General features: G+C 39.1%; 1 protein-coding gene across 3 annotated transcripts; it reads left to right on the top strand.

Moving 5' to 3' along the window:
• CYLD (CYLD lysine 63 deubiquitinase) lies at positions 1–26,931 on the top strand. 3 transcript variants are annotated; one of them, XM_063410553.1, is made up of 17 exons: positions 1–144; positions 4,246–4,906; positions 6,100–6,402; positions 7,283–7,388; positions 8,436–8,531; positions 9,753–9,869; positions 11,374–11,753; positions 13,152–13,317; positions 14,127–14,268; positions 14,765–14,887; positions 16,137–16,228; positions 17,329–17,395; positions 18,865–18,997; positions 19,400–19,508; positions 20,490–20,608; positions 21,213–21,429; positions 22,856–26,931. In XM_063410553.1, exons 2-17 carry the CDS (start codon positions 4,400–4,402, stop codon positions 23,038–23,040), a joined length of 2,862 nt encoding a protein of 953 aa, XP_063266623.1. In that variant the 5' UTR covers positions 1–144; positions 4,246–4,399; the 3' UTR covers positions 23,041–26,931. The 3 variants fall into 3 exon arrangements, with proteins under 3 accessions (XP_063266623.1, XP_063266625.1, XP_063266624.1); XM_063410555.1 differs by having other exon boundaries at positions 6,100–6,267; XM_063410554.1 differs by lacking the exon at positions 1–144 and adding an exon at positions 152–487.
• The last annotated feature ends 1,041 nt before the right edge of the window (positions 26,932–27,972 follow it).

Below are 27,972 nucleotides of genomic sequence, written 5' to 3' on the forward strand. Positions count from 1 at the left end.
CCTGCCGGGGCAGCAGGAGCGGGTGTGCGGGCGCTGCTGCGCGGCCGTGGCGGCGATGGGGCAGCGCGGGGAGGGCCGGGCCGGCGTGTGAGGGACGGACCCGCGGGCGGGAGGCCCGGGCCGGGCCGGGCCGGGCAGCAGGAGGTGAGGAGCCGGCGGGGCCGGGCGCGGCCGCGGGACCTCGCTCGGCGCCGTCAGGCAGGGGCGCGGCTGGCGCGGCCGCCGGCTCAGGCCGCGCTCCGGCCGGTCCCGAGGGCGGTCGCCGCGGGCAGCCGCGGCCGCCCCTGCGGTGTGGGGGGAGCCGGGCCCAGCGGCGGGGCGGGCTGGGCCGAGGGTAGCGGCGGCTGCGCTCCTGGCGGGCCCTGCTGGGCCTTTCCCACACTTCAGCCTCAATCCCCGAGCAGCGCCTTGGCGACTCTAGAAGTGTTTCGGGACTTTCCTTCGCCGTCCTGCGCACAGCTGCCCAGGGAGGAGAGAAAATGCGCAGGTTTGGGCCGGGGGGAGGATGATTATTCTCCAAAGCTGAGCCTTGCAGGGAGCCTTGTGGGTCGCACGGACGTGCCTTGCCATGAAACAGTCCGTGAGAGAACCCAGTGAATACGATATTCGGTATTATTTCGGAACCTGAGCACAAGTATTTCATTTTTTGGGTGGGATTGGCCGCGGGGTGTCTGCAGAGCGGCCGTATTGATAAATCTCGTAACGCCAGAGAATTCTGGCCCTTCCGAATGATTCCTGTTCTTGCTCCCACGGGGCTTATTTGTATCAGATTTGTAACGCGGAAAACAACTGCAGGTGCATTTTGTTTTAGGATTCGTGTTACCAGTTTGAACATCTTGATATTACATTGTTTCAACTGCTGTTTTGAGAAACAGTTTCTATTTCTACCACTCATGGCTTGCATTGCCGACATGTAATTCTGTGTACATTGAGCTGCAACTAAATTTCCTTGCTTCTAGTTTTGACCTTGCCATGAGAATTGGTTTGGGCTGTTGAAGAACAGTACTTTGCATCTCAGCTAGTTAAATTATTTTTAGCATTAAAGTGTCAGTTTTTTAAAGAAACTGTCCAGTTTATTTTAGCCTTTTCATTTTATACTCTGAATCAGAGCCACAGACGTGTGTTCATTCTGAAACCTGATAGCTGGTTTAAATATCTTTCTATGGTTCATCTAAGGCTTCTGCAGGGTAGAAACAGAGTTCTTGAATTTCAGAGCAAACTGTTATTCTGATGTCTCTGTACTGACAACAGTGACTCACAACCGAGGAATAAAGGAAATTAGGGAAGCTTTGAAGTTAGGTAGCTTATGGCTTACCCCTGACAATTTTTAATTTTTTTTTTTTATTTGCTTCCAAAGTATGTAGTGCTGCCATCATAACTGTGTTTTGCCTGTTTCTCCCCAAAGTCTTTTGAGCATGAAGAAATTCAGGTAGTAGGTGGAATAGAAGGATGCAGCTGAACAGGCTCTGACACTTGTCCATGTTGGTGGTCGAGTACTCTTGGGTTGTACTCAAGTACTCAGTGTTGTAGCTGCTGGTGTGTTGTGCAGTGCAGTGATGACTTTTTGGCAAGGATTAAGCTGCTTGGTTCCCAATCATACAGTGGTCTAACAGTTTGTTCTTGTCCGAGTCTGACACGACTACGCTGTTTGTTCAGCAAAGGTTTTGCTTGACTCTCAAATTCCATGGAAAATGGCTGTAAAAAATAATTCTAAAATCAGTGATGTATGTAAATGTATTTTTGATACATTGCCGAAACTTAATGTCCTTTTAACAAGCTTTTCTCTACTCTTAAAAACTAGTTTATCACTTGTATTATTCTAAAAGAAGGGTATTTGGCTTTTGAGGCTGTCTGGGACAGTGGTTGTAGATAAGTTTTTAAAGGAAGGCATTTTCGTATAGTGATAATGAACTCTTTAATAAAGGGAAGCTTGTTGGTACTATAGCCAGTGGGTTTAATAACATTTCTGTGGGTGATTAGGGCTTTGAAAGACTGACCACACACCACATAAAGTTATTACATAATCTAAATGCAGCTATTGACAAGTTTTCACACTGAATTCTTTGCCACTAAACACATGAAGATTGTATTGTTGCAGCAATGGACTTGTAAACAAGATATACTTATTAAAAATAGATACGTTAAAGCTTACTTAAAAATCAGTTAATCTTTTTTTAAGCTGTTGAACAGAATTTCTCTTTTAATATATTATTTCTGTGCATCCTTATTAAAATTAAAATTATTATTTCTTTAAATTAGGTAGGAAAAATCAGGACTCCTGTAATGTCAGAGATACTTGTTTGCAGTCTACTGGACATGGAGAAACTGTGGAATGCTCAAAAAAAAAAAAAAAAAGGAAAGTGAAGTGTGTTAGCTCTTGAAAGAACATAAATATTCTTGTGAACATAAAATGGAGTTATGAAGAACAAGACAGGGTTTTTCCCATTGTGTGAAAAAAGTAAAGGGAGAGCAGTAGTCAGAACTCATATGAAACTCTTATTTTACCATCTGAGTAGACTTACAAAAACGAATGGTCATTTAGTCGTGTTTCCATGTGGGGCAGGAGAGTGGAAGAGGCAATCTTGCTGCGTTCTTCATCAGTTTCCACATAAACTATTTCAATCCCACAGTCACAGCACTTTTTTGTTAATCATCAACCAACGTTAAAGCCCATTTTTGTGTAGCAAATGAAGTGAGGAAGAATATTTTCCAGCTTGGAAACACAGGGCTGGTGTATCAGACTTCCCCCAGCGGGGTCTCAGACTGCCTGCATCCTCCCCTCGGATGGCAGTGACCTTGCAGAGGGAAGCACATGAAGCCAAAGGGCTCCTGTGGCTGCTGCAGGTGTGGAGTGTGGCGGTGACACTGACACCCACCAGTCCCAGCTGTGCAGGTGGGGTTTGAATGGATGGGACAGGAGCCTCACCAAGGCAGCACGGGAACGTGTGAGTTCCTAGGGACTGAAAGATGAGACTTGCCCAAATTTCAGGTTGTCTGTAGTGACTGCTTTTTGTTGGGGGGAGAGTTGTGTTAAATATTCTTTGTGTTTAAAAAGATGAGGAAAATAATTAGAGGACTGTTGGATTTAATTGCTTTCCAATGGCTTCTGAAACTGGGTTCAAACAGGGTAGAAGAAGTACCAATAGATTTTGTGGTATTTGAATGCCATCAGAGAAAAGTTATGGAGAAATAAGGTACCTAGGCACAAGGACAAGGATTTTTTGTCTTTAGGAATAAATAGTCACTGAGATTGTCCTTTAACTGAATGCAAACTGTGGCATCACATATTGAGAACGGGAAAATTGACACGACAATACATTCTGAACTTGTATACTGCCCTTTGCTGTCATCTTTAGAAGAACAAATCCTGCTAAGGTACTGCAGATCTTTCTTCATGTATCCACTGTGATCAAAACTGTAGACACATATGCTCAAAGAAGTATTTTCAAACTGTGGGTTTTCACTTCATTGGTTGTGAACTGTAGTTCTAAAGATGATGTTGAAATAAGGCATTTGCTCCGTGGTACTTTAATAACTGAAAGCGAGGTATTTCTTACTTTGTTGAAGTGAATTATCTTTCTAGAATGATAAAAAATAAGAGCTTCAGGTTTCTTTTTCCTGGGAATTGCATGTTGCAATGCCAGTGCAATTTGGTTTTCATATATTGTACATTACTGGAGCTACCCATTTCTGTTATAGAAATGGCTGTTATAAGTTACCAAATTTCCCATTTTCTGCTGCTCTATTTTGTCAACACAATTTTCTGCTTCACTAATTCAAAATGTTATGCAGGATGACAGATGCAGTACACTTTGTCAGAAATAAGTAGTCACTAAGCACGGGAAAAGAGCTTTATAGTGGAAAATTTCATTAAAATACTGTTTGTAAACTAGAGCAAGTTGTTTATTTATATTCATTTGCACGTAGGTTTTCTTTTTTGCTTTCACTTACATGTGTTTTCTTTGTTTTCTGCATTTCATTACATGTTTTCCACAACCTTCTTTTTTCCCAAGGAACTAAAGAAGGAAGTGAGATACACAGTGATAAGGAGCAGAAATGGGTAAATGGGTCTGTCCATGACCAGCAGTTCTGGGACTGTGGTCACTGCCTTGCATTTTGCTGAACTCTGATCTGTATGAAGAATGAGTCTGGTCACAGATTTAAATTGTTTTATGTTTTACTTAGGACTAGTTGTACTTACCTAATTCAATTTTGTCTTTTTTTTTCCTTTTCTTTTTATTCTAGGCTTCCTGCTTTGAATGTGTTTCTTTGCAAAATGAACATTGCATTGTTTCACAAAGATTGGAGCCTCCAGTAGAATTTGGAAAGATCACTGCATATAAATCAAGAGATTATTTTTCTTGAAGACTTCTGTGCTGCTTTTAAAGTATTAATCACAATGAATTCAGGCTTATGGAGTCAAGAAAAAGCAAGTTCATCCTACTGGGAAGAGCGGATCTTTTACTTGCTTCTCCAAGAATGCAGTGTCATAGACAAGCAGACTCAAAAGCTCTTGAAAGTGCCCAAAGGTAGCATTGGGCAGTTTTTTCAAGACCGTTCTTCTGTGGCACACTCCAGAAATATTCCATGTAAAGGCAAGAAGCTGCAGATTGGATTAAAGATTCTGGAGCAACCTCATGCAATCTTGTTTGTGGATGAGAAGGATGTTATAGAAATAAATGAAAAAGTAGCTGAGTTGCTTCTGGCTATTACTAACTGTGAGGAAAGATACAGTTTGTTTAAAAGCAAAAGCAGGTTAGCTAAAGGCTTCCAAATAGATATTGGCTCACCTGTTAGAGTACAGCTGAGATCAGGGGATGAGAAATATCCTGGAGTTGTTCGCTTCAGAGGACCCTTAATGCAAGAAAGGTCCCTAACAGGGATATACTTTGGAGTAGAGTTGCTGGTAAGTTACTTGCTAGGGGGTAGTATCAGATATACTTTATGAGGTGAGCTAAATATGTCTTCAGTATAAAGAGAAAGCCCTAATAATTTTTTTTTTCCCAGAAGCATATTACCCCTAAAATCCATTACCTTCAGTCTTCTCATAAAAACTTTTATGTGAACATGCTATATCACATCAGCCTTGTAATCTTCATGCTAAATGAAGCTTGATGTGGTGTATGGGGTGGCAGAAAGCCTTGGTCATACTTTGAGTCCTTTAGCCCAGAAAAATTTAATTCATAGTATTGTGGAATGGTTTCGCTTGGAAGTGACCTTAAATATCATCTAGTCCCAAACCCCTTGCTATGGGCAGGGACACCTTCCACTAGACCAGGTTCCCCAGAGCTCCATCCATCCTGCCCAAGAACGGGGCATCCACAAGTTCTCTGGGCAAAAGTACTTACCTCACTATCATGGTGAATGTCTGACTCTCAGATATCTGTTGAGTATTTTCTTGTGTCAGGATACAGCCCATAAATGCAGGGTTGGATTTTAGGGCTGCTGTTTTGGTAGATCCCTAAAAGTCTAATGGCAACTAGTCAAAATAGAGAATGTATCTGTTGTGTGCTCCTTGTGAGACATTTCTGAAAAATTAATGCCAAACATAAGCTATGGAAGGATTAGATTCAGGAGATTTCTTCTCTTGTTGTAGAAGTATATTTTTCAAAGTACTCTTTAAACTTTTCCCGAACTCTTTGTAATTCCCACTGAGAACCTCAGGGAATATCAGGCCCCAGTGTTTCTGAAAATTATCTCACTTTATATGGCATATAAGTGGAATTTTTGAATGCTTAGCATTATATCTAGTATGAAGTAGTCTTGTCTTGATATGGCAAAAATTTGATGATTGAAGCAAAATGGGCACCTGAAGGAAAAGTGCTTCTCTGAGTGTAAAGGCTTCTGCCTGCAGCTACTCTCTAATCTAGTGACATCTTGCTCTTTATTCCCTGAAGATAGACAGTTTGCATATTTGCCACAGATTCTGACAACAGGGTTCTCTCAATAATGATAGTGCATCAGGCAAATTCTTAGTGCAATTTGTCCAAAACACTGGATTATGTTACTGCTTTTTTTAGTAGTCTGTTTTCTACAAAATACATGATTTGTTTTTTTATCTTTGTTTTTCCTTCCTCTTCTTCCTCCTCCGACACTTAGGAAGAAGGTCGCGGTCAGGGCTTTACTGATGGACAGTACCAAGGCAAGCAGCTTTTCAGATGTGATGAGGATTGTGGGGTTTTTGTTGCTTTGGACAAACTGGAGCTGGTGGAAGATGATGACAATGAACTGGAAAGTGACTATGCAGCTCCAGTTGACGCAATGCAGGTAGAACTTCCTCCTCTGGAGATCAACTCCAGGGTTTCTCTGAAGATAGGAGAGAGTATAGAGTATGGGACAGTTATATTCTGTGATGTCTTACCAGGAAACGAAAGTTTAGGATACGTTGTTGGAGTGGACATGGTAAGAAAATAATCTGACTTTAATAATTTCTGCATGTGTGTTAGCTAGTGAATGACATGCACGTAGAAGAAGAAACATTATCCACAAGCTACTTCAGCGGAGGCTGACCTAAAATGGGAAATAAACACTGTGTCAAAGATGCCCTTGGTGGTAATTGTTTCTTGGCATCAGGTAAAGGGTGTCCTATTTGATGCTAAACAGTTCAGGCGAAATGCTCTGCTTACTCTGAGGAGCCTCCACTGAGCTACTTGCCATGTTAGGTGTCAGTCTTGAAGTCATGGAGTCGAGTGTTCGTCTTGTGAGACTGGCTTTGTTCTGCCTGTTAAAAAAGTAGGCTGGATGTCTTTTTCTTTTCTTAGCCATTTTTAAAAGTTTTTTTCCATGTAACTGTTTTGTTTGAATTTGTTGGACCTTAAAAGTGTGAGTTTCAAGTACAAAAGTTGATCTTTCAAGAAAATGTGAAGCTTGTCATTAAAAATTATTTCTAACAACATGAATTTTTAAAAAATGAACAGCTTTAAAATTTTTGGTAGTTCAAGATTGTTCTGGTTTTGTAGGTTAGATGCTTCCATTTTCTTGGCTGCATTACCTGTTCCCTAAAAATGCACTGGAATTGCTCTAGCTTGTTTATCAATAATGTTTTTTAGAAGAAAAATGCTTGTTAAAGTAGGAGCTGTTTCCCAAGAGATAATGTTTTAAGCTTTTGTCTTTAAAAAGTGTAATGTTTGACTATTCTAACTTTAAAATTAGGTACAGGAAAAAGTAGACATTATCAAAAAATTCATTTTCCTGCTTTTTATATTCCTAAAGACATATGTGTGTACTCAGAGTGATGTAAATCTTCTTTTGGGATACATGTAATGTGTTTTTCTATTTTTAGGATAATCCGATTGGAAACTGGGATGGAAGATATAATGGAATACAGCTGTGCAGTTTTGCAAGTGTTGAAAGTACACTTCTTTTGCATATCAACGATGTTATTCCAGGTATGCCCTGCTTTCTTAACCAGAAGGCAGACTTTGATAACATCTAGGACATCTCCACCTAGGCACACTGGTATGATTAAAGCAATACTGCAGAATTAATATCCAAAATTCACTTCAGTTACTGTCTCTGTTATATTTCTCTTCAGTTTCACCTCCTTTGGGTTGCAATCTCACTAGTAGAAAAGCTTTAATACTGAACAAAATTCCTGTCAAATTGTATAGTATTTACAATACTCTGCAGTGTGTAATATTCATGAACATGTGAGTGTCTGTAGTGGAAATCTTTTCTATGGAATGTTGTTCAATTTACTTCAGGAGTTCAAATATCTGGATCAGCAGGCTGTTCTTTCTGTGCTGGAAAGATGCTGACAGGATTATGTATGCATTCTGGGAATAAATACTTGGAAATGCCTGTCAAGTCTGGCAAAATTCACTGCAGTAATTCACTGAATAGTGTTAACTTGTACCAGCTACAGTTCTCTGATTACTTTTCTGAAGAAAGGAAAGTTTACATGAGACTTTTGTTTGGGCACCATCTCTAGGCAGCTTCTAATGGGTCTGTAATGTGTAATTGTTGCTCTCACACTTCAGTTTGACTGACTTTTCTTATGTCTGTCTCCTACTTGCTCATTTAGTTGACATGCATGTTTTTGCACTAATTTTCTGCTTTTCTCTGGAGAATTCTCAGGGACTTCTCCATTTTTTCAAAAGAGCATTTATTGTAGATGTGTTGGTAGAAAAACCTTAAAATATCTTGCGTCTGTTTCCCATAATGGAAATACATACATATGGTAAAGGAGGTGAGGTCCACCTATTTGATATGCTCAAGAAGTAATGGTAGACTTTGCAGTAAGCAATTGCTGATGTGATAAAAGCAGATTGTACACACTTAAAATGTTGTTTATGTGCTAAACAAGGCTTTGTTCCACTCAGTGTTAAGGCCTGTGATGGCAGAGCTTTGCTCAGTTACATTTTGAGGTGAACTTTGTGTAACAGTGAAAACATAGAAAAGGGAAGCTAATACTGTTTTCATGTACCATGTTTTAGAGACTGTGTCACAGGACAGGAGACCTCCCAAGCTTGCCTATACCTCAAGAAGTGGTGACAAAAGCTCATTCAATCATAGTAAGCCAAAGGCTATAGGTATGTATGGGAAGGGATTTTCTTTACTTATGTAAGATTACAAAAGTTTGTTGCTTGCAAAAAAGTATTGTCTTTTCTATCAGTTGTTACATTATTTCAGTTATGTGTCAAGGTCACAGAATCATCAAGGTTGGCAGAGACATTTAAGATCATCAAGTCCAATTGTAGTTAAAAGTTAAATTTAAGTTTAAATTTAGTTAAAAGTTAAATAAGCAGAGTATTAGTATGAATTTATTTAATCATTATAAAGATGGTAATTTAAGTTAAGATGGCTGAAACTGCCTTCATTTTCATGAAAAAGAGTTTGAGGTTTAGCAAATTTCAAGACCAAATTATCTAAATGTCTAGTACCACCAGCTCAAGGCTGCATTCTGTTTCTCTGGAAGTGTGGTGTATATAAAACTATATTTTAATAAATATAGTTTGCTGTTGTCTTCTTGCAGAACTAGTAACTTCAAAATTTTTAGCCCAGGAGCAGATCTACTTCATAGTGACTGTATTAATATTCCTGTGATTCAAAACCAGAATTGAATTCCCAAAATATAAACTTCCTTGACTCTGTTTTTGTTCAGCTCTGAAAACCCTCCCAGGGGAAAAAAAATCCCCAAAAACCCCAACCCAAACACACAGACACAAAAACCTGAAAAAGAAGCAATTTCTGTCTCTTTTTAAAGGCAGAAATCAAAGTTCAGTGTCTTTTGATTTTACTAGTGGCTACATTGGGTAGTAGAATACTCGTGACAGTGTACTCTGTAAGTTGTAATTTTACTGGGCATTGGATGCTGGCAGAGATGATCTTCACTGTAGTAACTGTGATTAAATGTTGACACAAGTTACAGAATTGGAATTGGATCAGTAATTTTTTTGCCTACTGTGAAATTTTAGTGCTTTAAAACCAATACTCACCTACTGTAGCTGTACTGCAAATACCTTTTTATATCCATAATTTGTAGTCATGAAAAATTTGCACTTGAGAGGTATTTTCTGCCTTCTTTTTAGCTTGATGACTTGAGATTTCAGCTCAGAGTTGGTTTGGTGTAGACTTCTACCTTGTTGTAAGCTTAGGACTGTGTTAGCCTTGATGGGAGAGTTTGTTCCTTTGTGGAGAGGCAGTTGTGTCTTCTTGAAAGTGTAGTAACAAATTCATACTGTGGAATAATACTGTAGGTGACCTTTTGTTAATATAGACTAATATCTTCAATAAAATATGTTGTTTTCCAGGATCTACCTCTGAATCTGGAAATAGAAGCAGATCTGAAGTCTTCTACACATTAAATGGCTCATCAGTTGACTCTCAGCCTCAAACAAAAACAAAATCCCCATGGTATATTGATGAAGGTAAAGAGAGAGAGGATCGTTTTTTACATATTTATTTTAAAACCCCACAAAACAAAACTAGAGTGTATTATGTTCATCAAATAAAACAAGGATGAGATTAAATGTAAAATGGTTGGGCTGTATTGTTATAGTGGAATACATACTACACCATAAAAAGCATCTTGAAACCCCTGTGAAAATGTGCTCTGTCTTGGTATGACCTGTGGTTTTATTCTGCATGCAGGAGATTATGTTCTTGGCAACTCGTGTGCAGCACATGTCTCACAGGCAAAATAAAAGCTGAGGCTGGGATGGAAGACATGAAGTATTCCTTGTAGCCAAGTATACACAGTGATTGTATTTTGCCTGTCTTTGTAGCTGTGTTACAGATCCAAGGGAACCATATTATTCTGCCATGCCAGCTAATCAGTCTAGAAGTGGGAGCAGGGAAATTATCTAAGTGTAGATAGTTCTATGTTTTTAAAAAGTAATTTCTGTAAAATCTCTCTTTTGGTTTTTAAAAGTATAAGTGCACATACTTGAAGGATCAATATATCTTGATTTGCTTCCAGACCTACTTTTTTTTCCTGGTAAACTTTAGAAAAGTGTGGCTAACTGACTTAGTGACTGAAGGGGTAAATACTAAACTGTTAAGTTACACTAGAAACCTGTAGCAGCAGTAGCCCCTGAATTCCTTGAACCACAAAAGAAAATGGGTTAAAACTGTTCTTGTTTCTGCAACAGATGTCTTTTTTTCAACACTTTTAAAGACATTGACTTCATTTAATGAAACAGCATGGGGACAGTAGGTGAAGATGAAGCGGCTTTTGCTCTGTGGATACCAGTTGTGTATTAGAGACCCTTCCAGCTCAGGGTATTCTGTGACTATGTAGAGAGACGGGAGAAGACACAGAGTGCTTGTGCTGTTCCATGTAGTTAAGGTCTCTTATCAGGCACTGCATTGTTCATGACATGTTTAAGTCCTTTATTCTTTATAGACACTGATAGATTCCTGTTATTGGAATCAAAGTATGTTGTGATAGTCAGTGGAATAAGCACTTTTCCATTTGCAAATCATATCTGCAAGCAAATATTTATGACTTCATGAGCTGTGAACCAAATAATTTCCTCAGTCACAATGACCAATGAGCTCTTTCAAGTTTTGCCCCCTACAATCATAATCCTTGGGGCTGTTAACTCATATTCAAAAAAAAAAAGCCTCTTGTGATGATGAAAGAAAAGATGTCAATCTAAATCTTCCTGTAGTTTCTAATATCTCCTTTCTCTGTGCTGTTCGTTTCTGTTGCTTGTGGTAAAAGTGGTGGGACTGCAGGAGTGTCTGCTCAGTCTGTTCTCTGTCTCCTGTGTTGCCAAGTGACAAAAGTGTTCCTATGTCCCCAGCTGTTAGTGCTTCCCACCTGTTACATCAGATGTTGCTGAGAGAGCCAAGTCTTTCCTTTTTTAATACAGGGGAAAAAAACCAACAAACCAACACTTACTAACATCTTGGTTTTGATTTTAACAGCGGCTGACGACCCTTCAAAGTCACTTACTGATTCATCTCCTGGATTTGGGCATTCTTCACCACCGCTGCAGCCACCTTTAACAAACTCTGTGTCTACAGAAAACAGATTTCACTCCCTCCCCTTTAGCTTGACAAAAACAACAAGTACTAATGGCACTATGGGACACAGTCCTCTCTCTTTATCTGTTCAGTCTGTCATGGGTGATGTGAATACCACAGCTACCCAGGAGAGTCCATCAACAACAAGCCCCATTGGAAACTCACATGGTCTTGAAGCAGGTTCCTTGGCTGAAGTTAAAGAAAATCCTCCTTTCTATGGAGTAATCCGCTGGATTGGCCAGCCCCCTGGAGTAAATGAAGTATTAGCAGGACTGGAACTGGTAAATATAAATTCTGGTTCACATTAATGTTCATTATTAGTTTTGTTTCTCAGAGCTGCTGTCTGTATACCATGCAAAATTGCCAGTCTGGAGGATTTGCCCAAACAGGTTGCCAAGGGATCTTCTTAAAAGTAAATTCTTTGACGAGCTCTGACTTTTGTGGCTGCCCTACACCTTACCCTGTTAGTAGGCTCTGAGATGCATTTGTACCACAATGGACAAAGGGATTTGTAGGACTGATCACTTCCTTGCTTTCAAGGAGTGTCCTTTACTTACATTATGTAGACTGTAATTGAAAAATGAAATTTAAAGGTCCTTTAAGTGGAAATTTATATAAAATTCCCTAGCTGTAGTCTTTATTGAATATAATTTTTTGTATGTTGTTTGCATATCAGCAAACAGAGTGATGACTGTCAGAGCTGTAAAACTGGTTTTGATAATTGACAGTAGTGATATTGTTGATTTGACAGCCATGTGCTTTATGTGTTTCTGTGGGCCCTTTGTAAAAAAACCTCACAGTTGCCTCAAACATGAATTGCTGTTGTGCACTGACTTTCCCTCTGTGGCAGCTGCTGCCAAGGTTGTGATGGGGTATCGGTTAAATTACCTTGCACAGAATTAGGGAGATAGGGCTCTTTATTTTGAGATAATGTTCAATAAAATATTACATAAAGCAGTGCAACATTATGTCAAACACAAGCAAAGTATGTGAGAATGTGACTGGAATTCCGGCTGTTACAAAGGAGTCCTGATCCTTGTGGGTGTTGGGTGAAGCTGAAGCCAAAGCTTGCCACAGGCATTCTGGGCCTGCTCCTTAGGGTATCGTGCATTAACCTGGATGCCACCCGTGCATTTCATTAAAGCCTAGCTGGTGTTAGTAAGCAGGCAACACTACCTGAAATCCCCTTCTCAAAGATAACAGCTTGTTGTTGTTCACTTCTAGTGTGTGTTGTCTCTCTTTGATGTACATTTTGTGTGTTTTGAAGCAGGCACTTTTCTTGTGCAGCCAAATCTTGCTGAAATTGTTCATGCTACCCCATGCTCAGTGATTTTAATTAAGTGGTAAAAAGCAATCTTTCTAACTACAGAAGGAATCTGGACCAAGTTAAATTCACAGCCTTTCCTCCAACCTCCCCCACACTGCTTCTGATGGAGTTTTTGTTTATTTTGGGTGGAGTAAAAGTTTAAGCATGAAGAAAGAAGCACACAAGTCTCAATTTTATCAATAAATCCAGTTAAACAACGCCTCAGTTGAAGCTTTGGACACTAAATGCAGAAACAGTGTGTATCATGCTTTAGAGTAGCAGAAGGGTGACTTGTGGGTAGATACTTTATCAAATGTCTTACTTCAGAATTGTAGAAATAAGAAAAATGGTGAATTCTCACTTGAATTTTCAGGAAGATGAATGTGCAGGCTGTACAGATGGAACATTTAAAGGAACTCGATACTTCACATGTGCTCCAAAGAAAGCTCTTTTTGTTAAACTCAAAAGCTGCAGGCCAGATTCCAGGTTTGCCTCACTCCAGCCTGTTTCCAACCAGATCGAGCGCTGCAACTCTCTAGGTACTGACCTTCTGCTTACTTCTTGTTTATCAGCTGGGAACTGGCCAGGGCTTTGGTTTCATTCATTCCTGCCATAACTTCTCTGTACTGAGCACTTGGAAATCTGTACAGGTATTACTTAATTGACATTAATGAATAGCAGGTCAGCCTGTACAGAATACAGTGATTCTTGGATTCTTTTATGCTTTAAAACAAGAAAATGTTCATATATTTAAGGAAATGTCATAAAATTATGGGAATTTTTATGCTGTACACTTTTTACTTTAGAAGTTGTAAAACAATCTTGCTGAAAATGGTATTTGCAACTCTAGTGTTGTGTGATTACATTAAAAGAAATAAAGGTATTTTTCTATAATCTATAACATCAAATTATTTAATTCTCTAAATATTAACTAAGAAAGCATGTATTTTTATGATGGAAGTTGGTGGTGAAAACTTATTTTTTTCCCTAACTTCAAGTATTTTAGATTTCTTGGGTCAAAATGTATTGTCTGGGACAACAGCAAAGAAAAGTGCCTGGTACTTTTAAGATAGTGTGAACAGGGCATATGTAATGAAAAGAGAATTTCATTCCTACTGGATAAAATTAATTCAGTGCTTCAGGCTCTTTGAAGCACTCCAGTCTGGAATGTAAGGCCTTGTTCACTCTCTGGAAGACTGTGAGTCTCAGCTATAATAAAATGTTATTCTAGTCCAGAGAAGGAATGCTTACACTAAGGCAGCAACTTAGCTATAAAACATTAATAGGAAAATCTCAAGGGGCATAAAATTTGAGGCTTTAAAGTGTCTTTTGAAAAAAAAAATTTCAGCCTTTGGAGGTTACTTAAGTGAAGTGGTAGAAGAAAACACTCCTCCAAAAATGGAAAAAGAAGGTTTAGAGACAATGATTGGAAAGAAGAAAGGTATCCAGGGTCATTACAACTCCTGTTACTTAGACTCCACCTTATTCTGGTAAGTTCATAATTTGTATAGTGACATCCCATGCTAGAAATGCAGAACATGTGGTCTTTGCTTGAGTGAGTGTCTGTGTGTACTCCTGTGCAGCTGCCAGTGTCCTGTGCTGCAGTCCCTGTGCTCGCCCAGGGCTGGCAGTGAATGCTGCTCGTGTCCAGCCCTTGTGGATCTGCTTGTTCAGACTGAGGGAATCCCTGGCCTGCAAAGGGTTGAAGGATGAGGAGAACACAGGCCGGGGGTGGAGGGAGGGAAATGCCTCTTGCAGCTCCTTTGCAGAATCCTGCCTGGGCAGCTGGTTCTGTACTGTGCTGCAGAAAGGATACTGGGTTGGAGTGGACTTTGCTATTTAGTGCAGCTCTGTCCCCTGTCCATAATTGCCTCTTTTTAATTTGTTTAGTTCTTTAATTCTTCTGTGATGTTGCTTGGTTTGTCTTATGTTGCTCAGGCATCTGAATAGTCATAACAACCTTCCTTCTCCTTTTTTCCTTTGTAGCCTGTTTTCTTTTAGCTCTGTTTTGGACACTGTGCTACTCAGACCTAAAGAAATGAATGATGTAGAGTATTATAGTGAGACTCAGGAGCTGCTGCGGACAGAAATTGTGAATCCTCTGAGAATGTAAGTAAAGACAAGAATAGTCTCTAGTCTAAGATGAATTACAGAGATCCTGCTGTGTTTGCACTCCTACTGCAAATCTGAGAAGTTTAGCTATCTGCTGCTACTCAGTGGGTTTTTAAAGTATTTTTACCTTTTCTTCATAGGAAATTTAGTCAGTGATTAACGGGAAAGAGTTATTCATTGTTTGGTGATCAATATTTTCACTAGTTTCTTACTTGCAAAGGGATCAGCACAAAGCTGTTGTAAAATTCGTACAAGTATGAATACAAAAGTATTGATAAATACAAGTTGTGTTTGTTCACAGCATTCAGCTTTACATGTTGTACTTGACAAGAAAATTATTTGGGTTATCTTATATGGAGTGTCACGATAGATTCAGCAGGGCTTTAGAAATTACATTACTTTTTACATGTGGACTGTAAGTGGACAAAATGCTTTTAATAAAATAATATGACCTTTATAGGTCATATTAGGCACAATGAGCAAAGTAGGTGTAACAAAAATCTCTTTTATTCTTAAATCTAATTTTTTTCAAAGATGTGAATAACACAGTTGTAGTTCCAAAATTCAGTGGGTAACTGGACAATTTCTGACAAAGTTTTTATTTTGATAAATAAAAATGTTGGTCCCTGAAGCCTTGTTCTTGTCAGGGAGTGTGTGCTTTGCCTGGCATGTTCCAGGGTCTGTAGAACAGTTGGGATAACAGGATACACACTGAGTAGCAGAAATCTCAGGTGCCTGAATGGCTGCATATCTTACTGTCCTTTTACCATGCTTAAAACTTTAGCGGAAAAGACTGAATGCTCAAAACCTCAGTTTCTTAGATCAGCAGTAGAGCTCTGTGTTCTTTTCTCAAATATTGAAAATTTTTTTGTTAACAACTCCCACAGTGCTGTTATTTTGTGACATTCTGAAATTATGTATTAAGTGGTGCAAATTAGAGTGAAAACAAATCAAAAGTAATTGACTGACAAATCTGAAAATAGTTATTCTGGTAAGTTCACGATTAAAAATGCTCATAAAGGTTGTACAAGAACATTGAGCACTGCATTAAATTTATACTACATTAAGAAAACTGGGAGTTAAATTAAATATGAAAAATCAGTAAGTAGTTTTGAAGAAATACTGTATGCAGTTAAAGAAGGATTGGAGAACCTGTATTTCAGTATAAAGTGCCTGGGTTTGGCTTTTTTTATTTCTCTGACTTGTCACAAAGTAGCTAATAGCTTATTAAACCCATTTATCCTAGATATGGATATGTATGTGCTACAAAAATAATGAAACTGAGGAAAATACTTGAAAAAGTTGAGGCTGCATCAGGATTCACTTCAGAGGAAAAAGGTAATGGGGGATGTTTGCTTTCCTTTGAGACTTATGAGAATCTAATATGAAGGAACTAAGGAACCTTGCTATATAACTAGACCAGAACAAATCACCCAAATATTTTTGCTGTGGCAGTAGTGTCTCTAGCAGAGATCTGAGTGAACATTGGCTGCTAGAAAGGTCTTTTCTGCTTTCTCGGGTATGCAAGGAACCCTGGCTGAAAAACTTTCATGACAAATGTCTGTTTCTACAGTCTTCTACTGCCTGGATTTCTTTTAGGGCTTTCTTATGCCCCTGGAAAACCCTTCTAGCAGTTCATGGAGAAGACCGTCATAAGGCTGAGGTGTTTGTCCTCTTTCAAATTGTCATTTTGATCCTTGAGGAATGAACTTTTGCACTACAACATTTCATTGTTACAATGGTTATGTAGTATTTTAAGAAATGTTCAAATCATGTTAGAAAAATCAGTTCCCAACTTTTTTGATCTTCTGCTGCAGATATTGATTAATTAGCAGTTATGTCTTATGTAACTGTTTTGCTTTTGTTCAAGAGAATACTACTTTCTTTATAAATACTGAATGCTGGAACCAGTATTTACTGCAGTTAGTGGCAGGGAAAGAAATACACCAGCAAACTGTGGTGGGGGAGAACAGCCCTCTGGGAAGCTGCTGTTGGCTGCATTCTTGGTTGGAGAGCTCAGTCTCTAGTTTAGATGAACTCAGGACTATTGTGTAGGTTTTGTGTTATTGTCACTGCTCCTCACTGCCTCTCTACAGATTCACTGTTTCCTTTTGAAAGCTTTTATTTCTCCTGGAAAAGTTGTGTGGTGCCAAATGATTCCTCTGAAATACAGAGCATCTTTTTTAACTTTACTGGAAAGCTTTGTTACCCTGTTGAGCCTTGTACTTTTTACTAGGGCCATTTAACACTAAAAGAATAAGTAGACGTTTGTCATGAAAATATTCATAGTTTGTCATAATGTTATTGTGGTAATAAAGCTGTAAAAATTAACTGTTACTTTTTTCTATGAAAATTTTGAAAACCTTCACTTTCAGTGAGTCTTGAACAATGTATCTGGTTTTGCATGCTAACAAAACATTTTTCTCTTCTGTCTCCAGATCCAGAAGAATTTTTGAATATTTTATTTCACCATATTCTAAGAGTTGAGCCACTGTTGAAAATAAGGTGAATCTTATTTCTTTGGTCTTCAAGGGTTTTGTTGTGTCTGTACTATACACAGAACAAAACTTATGTTGCACCATTCAGCTTTTAGCAGCAGAGCTTTTATGTATTGTGCACATACCCAAACTCCTCAAGGGCAATTCAGAAGTCTCCTTTCTTCTTAGGAGTGGTAACACTGAGCATCATTCTTTTAGAATCCTCTCCACACCTGAATACTCCAAAAAGCAACATTGGCTTAAATGCTGGCTAGGATGGGAGGAGGTTACTGTTTACAAGTTACAGCAAATTTGATGAAAGTTCTCAGAAACTTTTGATGCTGAGATGAAACAGATGAAACCTAATGGTTTTCTTTTGCTGTTAGAGGCTAGTTAGTCCTGTGTGGTTTTTCTCTATTGTAGCAAAACCCATTTCTTCAACCTGAGCACCGTCTTTTATATCCTTGTTTTTTGTACTTCTAGAGGAGGTTGAATTGCTCATCTGAAGATCTCCTCCCAAATATATCAGAGTTATATCTATTTAACAGAAACACTGTCTGAAAAGATTGGTACTTGATACTTGACTATGTTTTGAACATTTGACCTCAAAACATAATTCAACTGGTAGCTTAATCCTGTGTCCCTCTCCCTATCCATACAAGATGTGTTGAGGTTTTGTGGTTCTTGCTTTTTGAAGGGGATAATTGGTTTGTGGTAGCAATGTGTGTTTAGTAGAAAGGGGTTTTTGTGGGATTTTTTTGAGGGGGGTGGGCTTGGTTTTTTAGTGGTTTTTTTGGGGGGGGGGAGAATGAAGAAGTTTCTCCAGACTACTTCCTACTTCCTACGGCTTGCACTGGCAGTTTATGTGGTAATCTGCCTCAGAGTTGGCCTAGGTGTGGAAGGAGTCTTAACAATTAGAGCTGGACAGCCTTGAACTTGAATTTTCCTTTTGGAGAGTTCTCTGCTAACTATAGAGCAAGTCTAGCAACATTAGCCATCTGTGTGAGACTTCCACTGCAGGAAGCAGTGTAAATATCTCCCTGATTTAGAGGAAATGTTTCATTAAACCCATCATAGTGAAGATAATTATTGTTGTTTCATTTGATATTTTATTACTGAAACTCCTAATTGTGTCTCCAGTGAAAGCTGCTTTATTGTCTTGGAGTTTCTGATGCAGATGCTTAGGAAGAATTTCTCAGTTGGTAGTTCAGCCATGCATAGGCTTATGTTGTTAAAACATGCTCTGAAACTCACACTTCTTTTGTTTCTTTAAATTTTTGATAATCAGTTTGATAATACTTGACTGTCTGGCACTTTGTTTTTGGAGGCAGAGGCTGTGTTTCGTCAGGTTTTGCTGTTTGTTTGGGTTTTTTTAAAGCACTGTATATTTCAATGCAAAGATATGTAAATGTTATTTTCCTAGCAAGATGCAGTCGTCATTACCGTAGAGTTTCAGAATCTGTTGGGTTTTTTTTTCTTCTTTAAATCTGTTTTTAGATCACCAGGTCAGAAAGTACAAGACTGTTACTTCTACCAAATTTTTATGGACAAAAATGAAAAAGTTGGAGTCCCAACAATTCAGCAGTTACTAGAGTGGTCATTCATCAACAGCAACTTGAAGTTTGCAGAGGTTGGTGAGAGCTGTTGCCTTGTTAGAAATTATCATACCTTAATATCTGTCCATTCAGCAATGGGAAAAAGTAGGATTTGGTGTAAAAACATGCAGACATGTTGGAAATGGGAATATTGTGTCAGTGATCCAGGATGCCTACATAGAAAAAATATTTGAAGGATCACGTAATGACATGTATTCTTTGGCTGAACAGATCAAAGTGATTTAGGTAAAGAAATCCTAAAAGAAAACTTAGCTGCTGCCATGAGTTATTTTAAGGATTAATACTTTGAGATACCTCTGTCAGTGGGCTGTGAGTTTAAAAACCATGAATATATTTATAGCATTAGAAGAATGTCTACAAAGTTAGATTATCATTTATCTCAAGTTCATGACATTATATTCTGGCATTTTACCTAGGCACCCTCTTGTCTGATTATCCAGATGCCCCGGTTTGGAAAAGACTTCAAAATGTTCAATAAAATTTTTCCATCCTTGGAATTAAATATAACAGACTTACTTGAAGACAGTAAGTATAATATGCATTGTATAATGAAAGAGGGTTGCTGAGAGTGACTAACACAATGAAAATATTCCTGATACTTCTGATGGGTTTGTTGAGGGGTTTTTTTGTGTTAAATATTTACCAAGATAGTGCAAGATGCTCAGGCTGAGGAGAAATGGAAGTTTACTGGGTAGAAGGTTTTTTTCCCTCACGTCAGTTAGAAGCTCTAATTTAGAAGAATGTATAGAATACAACTTCTTTGTTTGTTTATTTAAATCTTGTGTACCTTTACAACTGAACTTAGTTGAAGACTGTTTTAATAATTGAGTTATTAGCAGCAAAGCAGTTCATTAATATGGCCATTCATTAGCTCATCAGACTAGAGGGCAACCTGAGATGAGGATATGCACCAGTGGTGTATTGTGGCTGTGCATTTTTTAGCCATAATTATCACTTCTTTTTGTGACCTAAGTTTCTGACATTGGTCATCCACTGAATTTTTCAGTGCATTATGCTAAGGAAGGACATCTGGTTTTAAATTTGAGATAAGAATTAATAAAACTGCCAAAATTCATTAGAATAATAATCTCTGAACTTGCCACGGCCTTCTCTCATTGCCTTTGCCACCAGGGTTTTTTTGGTGTTGTGTTTTGTGTTGTTGTTGTTGTTGCTGTGTTGACAGATGTAGGGGCTAAGCTAGCTGTACCATTATGATGAGAGAGCTAACATGATTTAAAAGCCTGTTTGTTCATGTACTTGATTTTTATCATCTTATTTTGTGACTTACCAGTGTAAATGTTTTTCTCTTAATCCACATTGCACCAAAGAGAAGTTAAATATAGTGATACATTTCTCTTTGATTAGAAATCTCATTTTAACTCTTTTTTTTTTTAATGTAGTGTCATTCTCCATTTAAAGTAATGGTTCTCCTTCATTTTCATGTTCCTTTTCTTAATAAACAAAGCCTCCCCAGCCTGGAGACTAATTTCTTTGTTGCCAATGCAGCTCCCAGGCAGTGCCGTATCTGCAGAGGGCTCGCCATGTACGAGTGCAGGGAGTGTTATGAGGACACTGATATTTCTGCTGGCAAAATCAAGCAGTTCTGCAAAACATGCAATACACAAGTAAGTGCTTGTCTTTGTTATTTACATGGGTTTAACCCAAATAGTTAATGCTGCAATAACTGGAAGAAAAAAGAGCATAGTGAGGCTTCTTCACCATCACCAATGTAGCTGCCACCCACCAAGTGTCTCCTTTGGTGACAGATCAGGAACCCCTGCAATGTGTTTATCAGCATGGCAACTGCCAAATCCAGGACTGGACACAGTGGAGAAGTAGTAACCATATGTTTTAAATCCTAATTTTATGTTCGTGCTACCTTGTTAGAGTTGATAAATACATGACACATATGCTGTGTTTTGCTGTTTGGCAGTTGCATGAAGATGTTATGCCTGGCTTGTTTTCAAATCTGAGCATACTAGAAAACTATTGCAGCATTAAACCTGACCTCCCTTCTAACCTTAGATTTGAATTTTCTGGGCAATATTGAAGTACACTGGTGGGGAAAAAATAGAAGAAATGTTTAGTCAGCTACTGTTATTGCAGTTCCTTCTCTAATGCCATTAATCTTCTGTTCAGCAGTAATGTCCTTTTTAGCTTTGTCTGCCACTGAAATAAATAATCTTACGCAGTGTTTTTCTCTCTTCTGAAATATCACTTCAATTGCAGGTTCATCTCCATCCCAAGAGACAGAGTCATAAATTCAATCCGCTGTCACTTCCCAAGGATCTGCCGGACTGGGACTGGCGGCACGGCTGCGTGCCCTCGCAGAAGATGGAGCTGTTTGCAGTGCTGTGCATCGAGACCAGCCACTACGTGGCCTTTGTCAAGTACGGCAGGGACGACTCGGCCTGGCTCTTCTTCGACAGCATGGCAGATCGCGATGGTAGCCTCTCCTGCTCTCTCTTCTTTCTCTTACATTGGCATATTTGTAGTTTAGATTTCAGGGACGATCTCCTAAAGCTTTGGGGATATTCGTGTCATTTAACTTGATGTACTCGATGCTGGATACTGATCTTGACTCAGCCTTACCTTAGCACATTGATTTCATGGCAGCTGCTGATTTGCATATTCTGAATTTTGCCTTTGTTGGATACCTTAGTAATTAGATGGTACAGAAGTAACTGCAGAAGTTTCCTAGCAGGACCTCCTTATGCATTTTTCTATGCTTTGCAAATTTGGCAAAGACAATTAATTTTAAACAATCAACTGGGGGAATATTATATTTATGTACATGATTATCAGCATAAAAAACATTTTTATTACTTTTTCTTAAACCACTTATGATAGCTGTCTTTAGACTAAAGGAAATAGTCACACATTACAACATCTCTGCTATTCCTTTGAATCCCTTTAGAGTTATCAGTGGAAACTTGTTATCCTGTAATAATACAAATGTCAGTAAAACAAATGTTTTCTTAGATACTACTTTGCAAACAGATCCTGTTTAAATACAGACTCTCTCAATTCTGGTGCCTAAGAAAAACAGTAATAGATGAAGTGTCAGACACATAGTAACAATTTTTGCATGAAGTATTCTTGAACCCCTCTGTTACAGTGTGAGTTGGCAGGGAGAGAAGTGTCTTACCTCCTGTTGAAAATGAAACTGCTACAGAAGTCACTTTCTTATAACAGTCAGAAGACAATCAAGCTTCGTTTCAGAGTGCTTGAAATACGTATGACTGATGTTTGTAAAGAACAACTTTATTTCAGGAATTTAGATCACATGAGATATATCTGGAAATATCTCCTGCTGATCTTAGGGGTCTTTTTAGTATTGCAAATAATTTTCTTTCTTCATAAGCTAAAAATCTCTGCTGGGAACAGCAAGATGTCCATACTTATGTTGTTTGAATTTGCTCATTTTTATGTGGAAGATGGCCAGGAGCAAACCATGCCTTAGCCTTGCAAGTCAGGTGCAGACGTGGTTTGAAAATTCATCAGCTGTTATAGCTGACATGTTATTAACAAATTCAGTGCATGTGAGGTGGTTTATGTATTCAGGTCACTCTCCTAAAGTCACACAGCATTTTTAGTGTTCATGAAAACCCAAAGTTTTCCCTGGTTTTGTGTGGTGTTTGTGTGGGTGTGGTTTGTTGGTAAACACTACAAGATATTCTGATTGTGATTTCTTGAACAATACACTTCTCATAGGTGTTTACCCTGCACCAGTCCAGTGTGGCATATTTAAGTTTTTTAGGAGGTGTTTTCAAGAACTGGTGATGCTGTCATAGTAAAAATACGTTATGAAGAACAAATACATGTAGACACTCTCCTAATCTGTTTCTCCTTCTTTTCTTTTGGTTTAAAAGGAGGTCAGAATGGCTTTAACATTCCACAAGTTAGCCCATGTCCAGAAGTTGGTGAATACCTGAAGATGTCTCTAGAAGAATTGCATTCGCTGGATTCCAGGAAAATCCAAGGCTGTGCACGAAGACTGCTTTGTGATGCTTACATGTGCATGTATCAAAGCCCAACCATGAGTTTATACAAATGAACCAGGATCTCTGCAGAACTGAAGAGACACTACAGAGTTACCCACTCTGGGGTTTGCTGCAGTTTTGGGTAGTTCAATGCAACCGTTGCTGGCAATGGAAGAAGTTGACTATGACACCAAGAGGATTTACTGTTCCAAAAGCTACATATGGAGTTCTGTCACTGAAGTATTTAAGCATTTTGCACTCTAGGAAGTGTGCTTGTGTGTGTTTGTTTTATAAACAAAGTTAAGTTACTAAAACTTCAAAGCTTTAAGTGCATTGATGATACACAGGCTTTTTTGAAATGTGAAAGGTGAAATTATATCTGGAGAAATCTCCTTAGTCCATTGGGAATGTAAGGATACAGTGTTCTAGCTCAGTGCATTTCTGTGGACAGGGATGAAGATTCTCATGTGTTTCTCGATCCCCACCCTGTCTCTTCTCTCTTGATCTTTTTAGCACCATAGATTCTCTCTCAAAGAGAGAATAATTTCAGTTTGAGTAAGATAAATTTTAGACTGCTCATTGCATAGTACGTTATCTACTACATTCTTTTCAGTTTCAAAAATTAGCATTCTTTTAAAGATCAGAATCCCTGTCTTGCAAAACTCAAGCACACAGACTTGCTGTGTTGTTAGCTTGCAACTTTTGGAAGGGAAAGAGAGGAAAAGAAGAGGGTATTAAGGAGATGCCTAATTGCTAAAATATAAAATTAGCAATGGAAGTTAACAGATGTCTTTTTCTAAGTGTCTATTTTTAAAGAAACAAAGCAGTCTGGAACAGAACAGCAACTGTACACAAATGATTCCAGGACAAAACAATAAAATCATGGATTGCCTCAGGGAATGTTACTGAAGTGAATTCTAGTCCTTGGTAAACAAAACTGACTTTTCTACAGTACATTAAGCTACTGCCTGGGAATATACATCTGACTCTTCATTTCAGAATCAGTAATATTTAAAAGAGATTTTTAATAATCTCTGCCTGGAAAGATGAAACTATAAATAAAAACAGATCAGAGTTTTACTCTGTACCAAGTACCCAATTAAAACTAACTTGAGAAGCTGCAAAACCTGTGTTAATGTAAAGTACTATACCTTGAAGTCTGTGGGTTCCTGTTTGCAATGAAATACTGTTGTTTTAGTTGCCTTTTAGCTACTTCTGTCTACACTGACTACCAAACAGGCAACCATCTATATACAGTAACATCTGGTCATACAACTTGCATCTATATGAACTGTACATTTTCAAGTCTTAAGCTGTTTTATATGGAAACTTCCTTTTTGGGATCAAGTCTATAGAAGGGAAGCGATAACAAAATGTAACAGAGGAAAAGCCACTGTTTTAAAGGCAATGGAGACTGATCCCTTATTGTAGAAAGTGTGGTTACTTAGTTTTTCTTGGAAAAACCTAGAATTATTCTTTGGGACACACTACCATAGAGCAGTAGTAGAGAGATGTTTGAAAACAGCTTGAAGGACTAATCTGTGTGGAGCAAGGGGGTGCTGAGGGGGCTGATTGGTTCCATTAGCCTTTGCATGTAGTGTGCACTGATCTTTCTCTCTCAAGAGCAACAAGGTCATTGGAAGTGTCACCATTGCATTTGCCTGGAGGAGTCTCCTGGCTTTCATGTCCCCTTGCCTTATTCGTCCAGTCTGTGCTCCTTGGCAAAACTCTTTTGTTTCAGTACAGAGCTCTTGACCTCTTTCTCTCCTGAAAAAAACCAGTGAGGTTTTAGGTGATGGATTCTATAACCAGGCCCATTGTGTCCCAATCTGGAAGGAGGTCCAAGCAGTGACCCCTTTGAACAAGGAGAAAACACAGGCCCAAGCACAGATCTGCACCCTGGAGACCAGTCTGAATGTCTGGATTTTTTCTCTTCCCTAGCCCTAGATTTATTTTTTACTTCCCCAGTGCATTAATTTCATAGGTCTTCCACTGGTGTCATCTTTCCAACCCCCCCCAGCCTTGTTACGTATAGGTACCTCCTCCTGCCTGAGCTTGGAGAACAGCCTTGGACCTGCTATGGCCAGACGAGAGAATTGGAATTGGCAGCCATATTAAAGTTTCCTAGGTAAATAATCTTGTAGCAAAATATCCACTCTTTTGTACAGCTGGAAAGTATCCAGCTTTTCAGGATACATACTTGATTAGCAGAAGGGAATTGATACAGATGGGTGTAAATGAACTTGGCTTCTTGCCTCCAAGCTTCTGGCCTGTCAATGGAAACGAAGTGTGGGCTCTTCCTGTGGGACACAGGGAATATTCTTTACTGTGCACACTTCTTGGTGACAAATACTGTGTTTGGAAAGGCAGGCAGTGCTTTACACCTGCCTTTTGTACTATAGATTATTGCAAAATGGTAAATAGTTTTGCAAGCACTGTATGATTACATGGTTAGTTTGTTGTTTACCACTTAAGAGGGCAGAGATGTCTTCTATAGCATGCAAAAAAAAATAGTTTTGGCAACCAAGCAGTCTTCTTTTAATCTAAAATGTATTGCTGTGTGCTGTACTGCACTGCACTGGAGGTGATCTGGCAATGTAAATGAAATGTTACAGAAGCAACCCCAATTTTATTTCCTTTCTCAGAAATGAGTATACAAACAGAAAAGTGATTTCACTGTGAAAGGAAACTTGTAAAATAACTATATGCAAGAGTAACAAAGGTGGGCTTTTCTGTGGTTTTTTTAATCTTCAGCATATATTTGTAGGGGATTTGAATAAGCTATTTTGAAGCTTGCATTCTAAGCATCTACTGGTGTTAACTGTAATGCCCAAAGATTCCAGTGACTAAGCACCCAACATTTATATTGTTTAATGCATTTGGAAACCTCCCACACAATTCTTTTCTCTCTCTCTCTCTTTTAGTTTTTTTTTTTAATTTAGCAAATGTCCCCCCAGATTAATAGCACTTAGATCATTCTTCATGGTTTGGCTCATAAGTACTGCTAACAATGGCCTTAACCTGTGAGTGGGAAAATACATGGACAACATGGTTCCTGACAGCCTGTAAAAATGTAAAGTTTCATAGGACATAAACTTTTGTAACTGAGGAAAAAACCTCACCCCATACAACTTTCTGCTAAGCATTTTTAGAACTAGGGGTTCAAAATGGAACAAATCACTGTGCCACTAAATCCTTGCTTATTTTGAACATCGAGGGTAAAGAGGAGAGGTATTGGCTAAAGGTGATGCCTTACAGATTTACTCAAGTGAATAAAATCCTTCAAGAAAACCCCAACCAAACCCACTGTAAGTTACATCAGAAGGCTTGTTGTTGTGTGGGAGAGATAATTGGAGGAAAAAATACTGAAATATCTGTTCAGTAAAGGTCTTTCTAATATGTGATACTGATTCTGTGCTCTTGAAAATTGTAATACTGTGTTGTACTGAGCAGCCTGTGAGATTCCCATTTTAAGCAAGTACTGTGTGTAACAAGAATTGCTCTTGATCGTAAATGGTTCATTTCAATGCACTTATTTTTCTTGTGCACTTTATTCTCCACTGAGTAGCTGAGTGTGGTCACCGTGATCCCAGACAATTGCCTGTTCCATACAATACCAAGGCACCACCGTGCTGCACACCAGACTGGTGTGGTTTCTCAACTGAGCTGGTGTAAAAAGCAGCTTGAAAGCTCTGTGTATTTTTACCACTGTAACAAAGCATGTTTTTATCTGTCTTGATGTTTTGCTAAATAAACATCCCATGTTTTGTGCACAAAATAGTCTCTTAAGCTTACAAGGCTGTCTCCAAGAAGGCATAAGGGAAACAAACCATTGGATCAGGTTGCCCTCAACTAGCCTTAATTTATTTTTTTTTCCAATGGTAGGGCTGAATGAGCTGCTGCTGGAAAGGAATGTACTATGTGCTCTTTCTGTATTAATATTAATTAAAAATATTATTCTTATGGCTCTATTTGTTTCTTTGGGGCTTGGAAATGTGGGAGTGTCATGAAAAAGTGTGAATACAGGGTCAACTAGCTTGTTTTGTGAATTTACAGAAGTCTTTATATTCATAGGTTTCTTTTAGTCCTTCTTTCAACACTTCTAGAAAACTTAGGAATTGTTGTACTGTATAAAATCAAGTCTAAGTACTGCTTGTGTCTTACTAATTAGCACCTGGTGCTGAAAGGGAACACCACTGAAAAGTGGCTATAGCTACCTGGAGTTTTCCTGGAAGGATTTTATTTTTAAATGCGTAGTACACCACCTCACCAGCTCCTCCTGGAATAATGCTGTAGCTTCTCTGCTGAATCCACAGCTCCCATTTTGTGTGTTTTTCTGTCTAGAAAAACACTAACTCCTATCCAGTATTTGTAGGTTTAACTTTTTATGTATTTATTTTCCTGAGTGTTTTAGTAACAAATAAATAAAAGCAGTGGTAAGAATAGTGAATAAAATTCTATCTGGGCGTGCAAATAGAATGCTCCCAATTAAAGTAATTTTAAAATCTTTATCTTACTGAAAAAATCTTTAAACACTTGTAACAATAGATGCGAGAGCTGTTTTTAGGAAGCAGCTGCTGTGAAGGGCCGGTTGTCGCTTAAGCCGAGCTTTCCACGAGCGGTGGGATGAGGCCGTGTGTCCCATCGGGCCCTCCCGCGCTGCGGCCACACGGGGGCACTGCCGGCCCCGCCTGCGCCTGGCCGCGACCCCGCTCGGTGCCCGCTGGGTCCCCACGGCTTTGTCCTGCTGCTCCCAAAACGGCTTGTGGCCTCACCGAACGAGGTTCGTACAAAGCTGGCACAGGTTTATGCATCTCAAGCCCACCCTAAGCATAAAGCAGGCTGCAGCTCCCTGGCTGACCCACAGCTGCTGGAGCCCAGGGCAGCGCCTGGAGCCGGAGCTGCCCGGGGCTGGGCGGGCAATGAGACCCCCAGCCCGAGCGGGCAGTGTGGGGCACAGCCCGGGCAGTGTGGGGCACAGGCCGGGCAGTGTGAGGCACAGGCCG

This window comes from Prinia subflava, chromosome 13 (genome assembly GCF_021018805.1).
Source record: "Prinia subflava isolate CZ2003 ecotype Zambia chromosome 13, Cam_Psub_1.2, whole genome shotgun sequence".
NCBI lineage: Eukaryota > Metazoa > Chordata > Aves > Passeriformes > Cisticolidae > Prinia > Prinia subflava.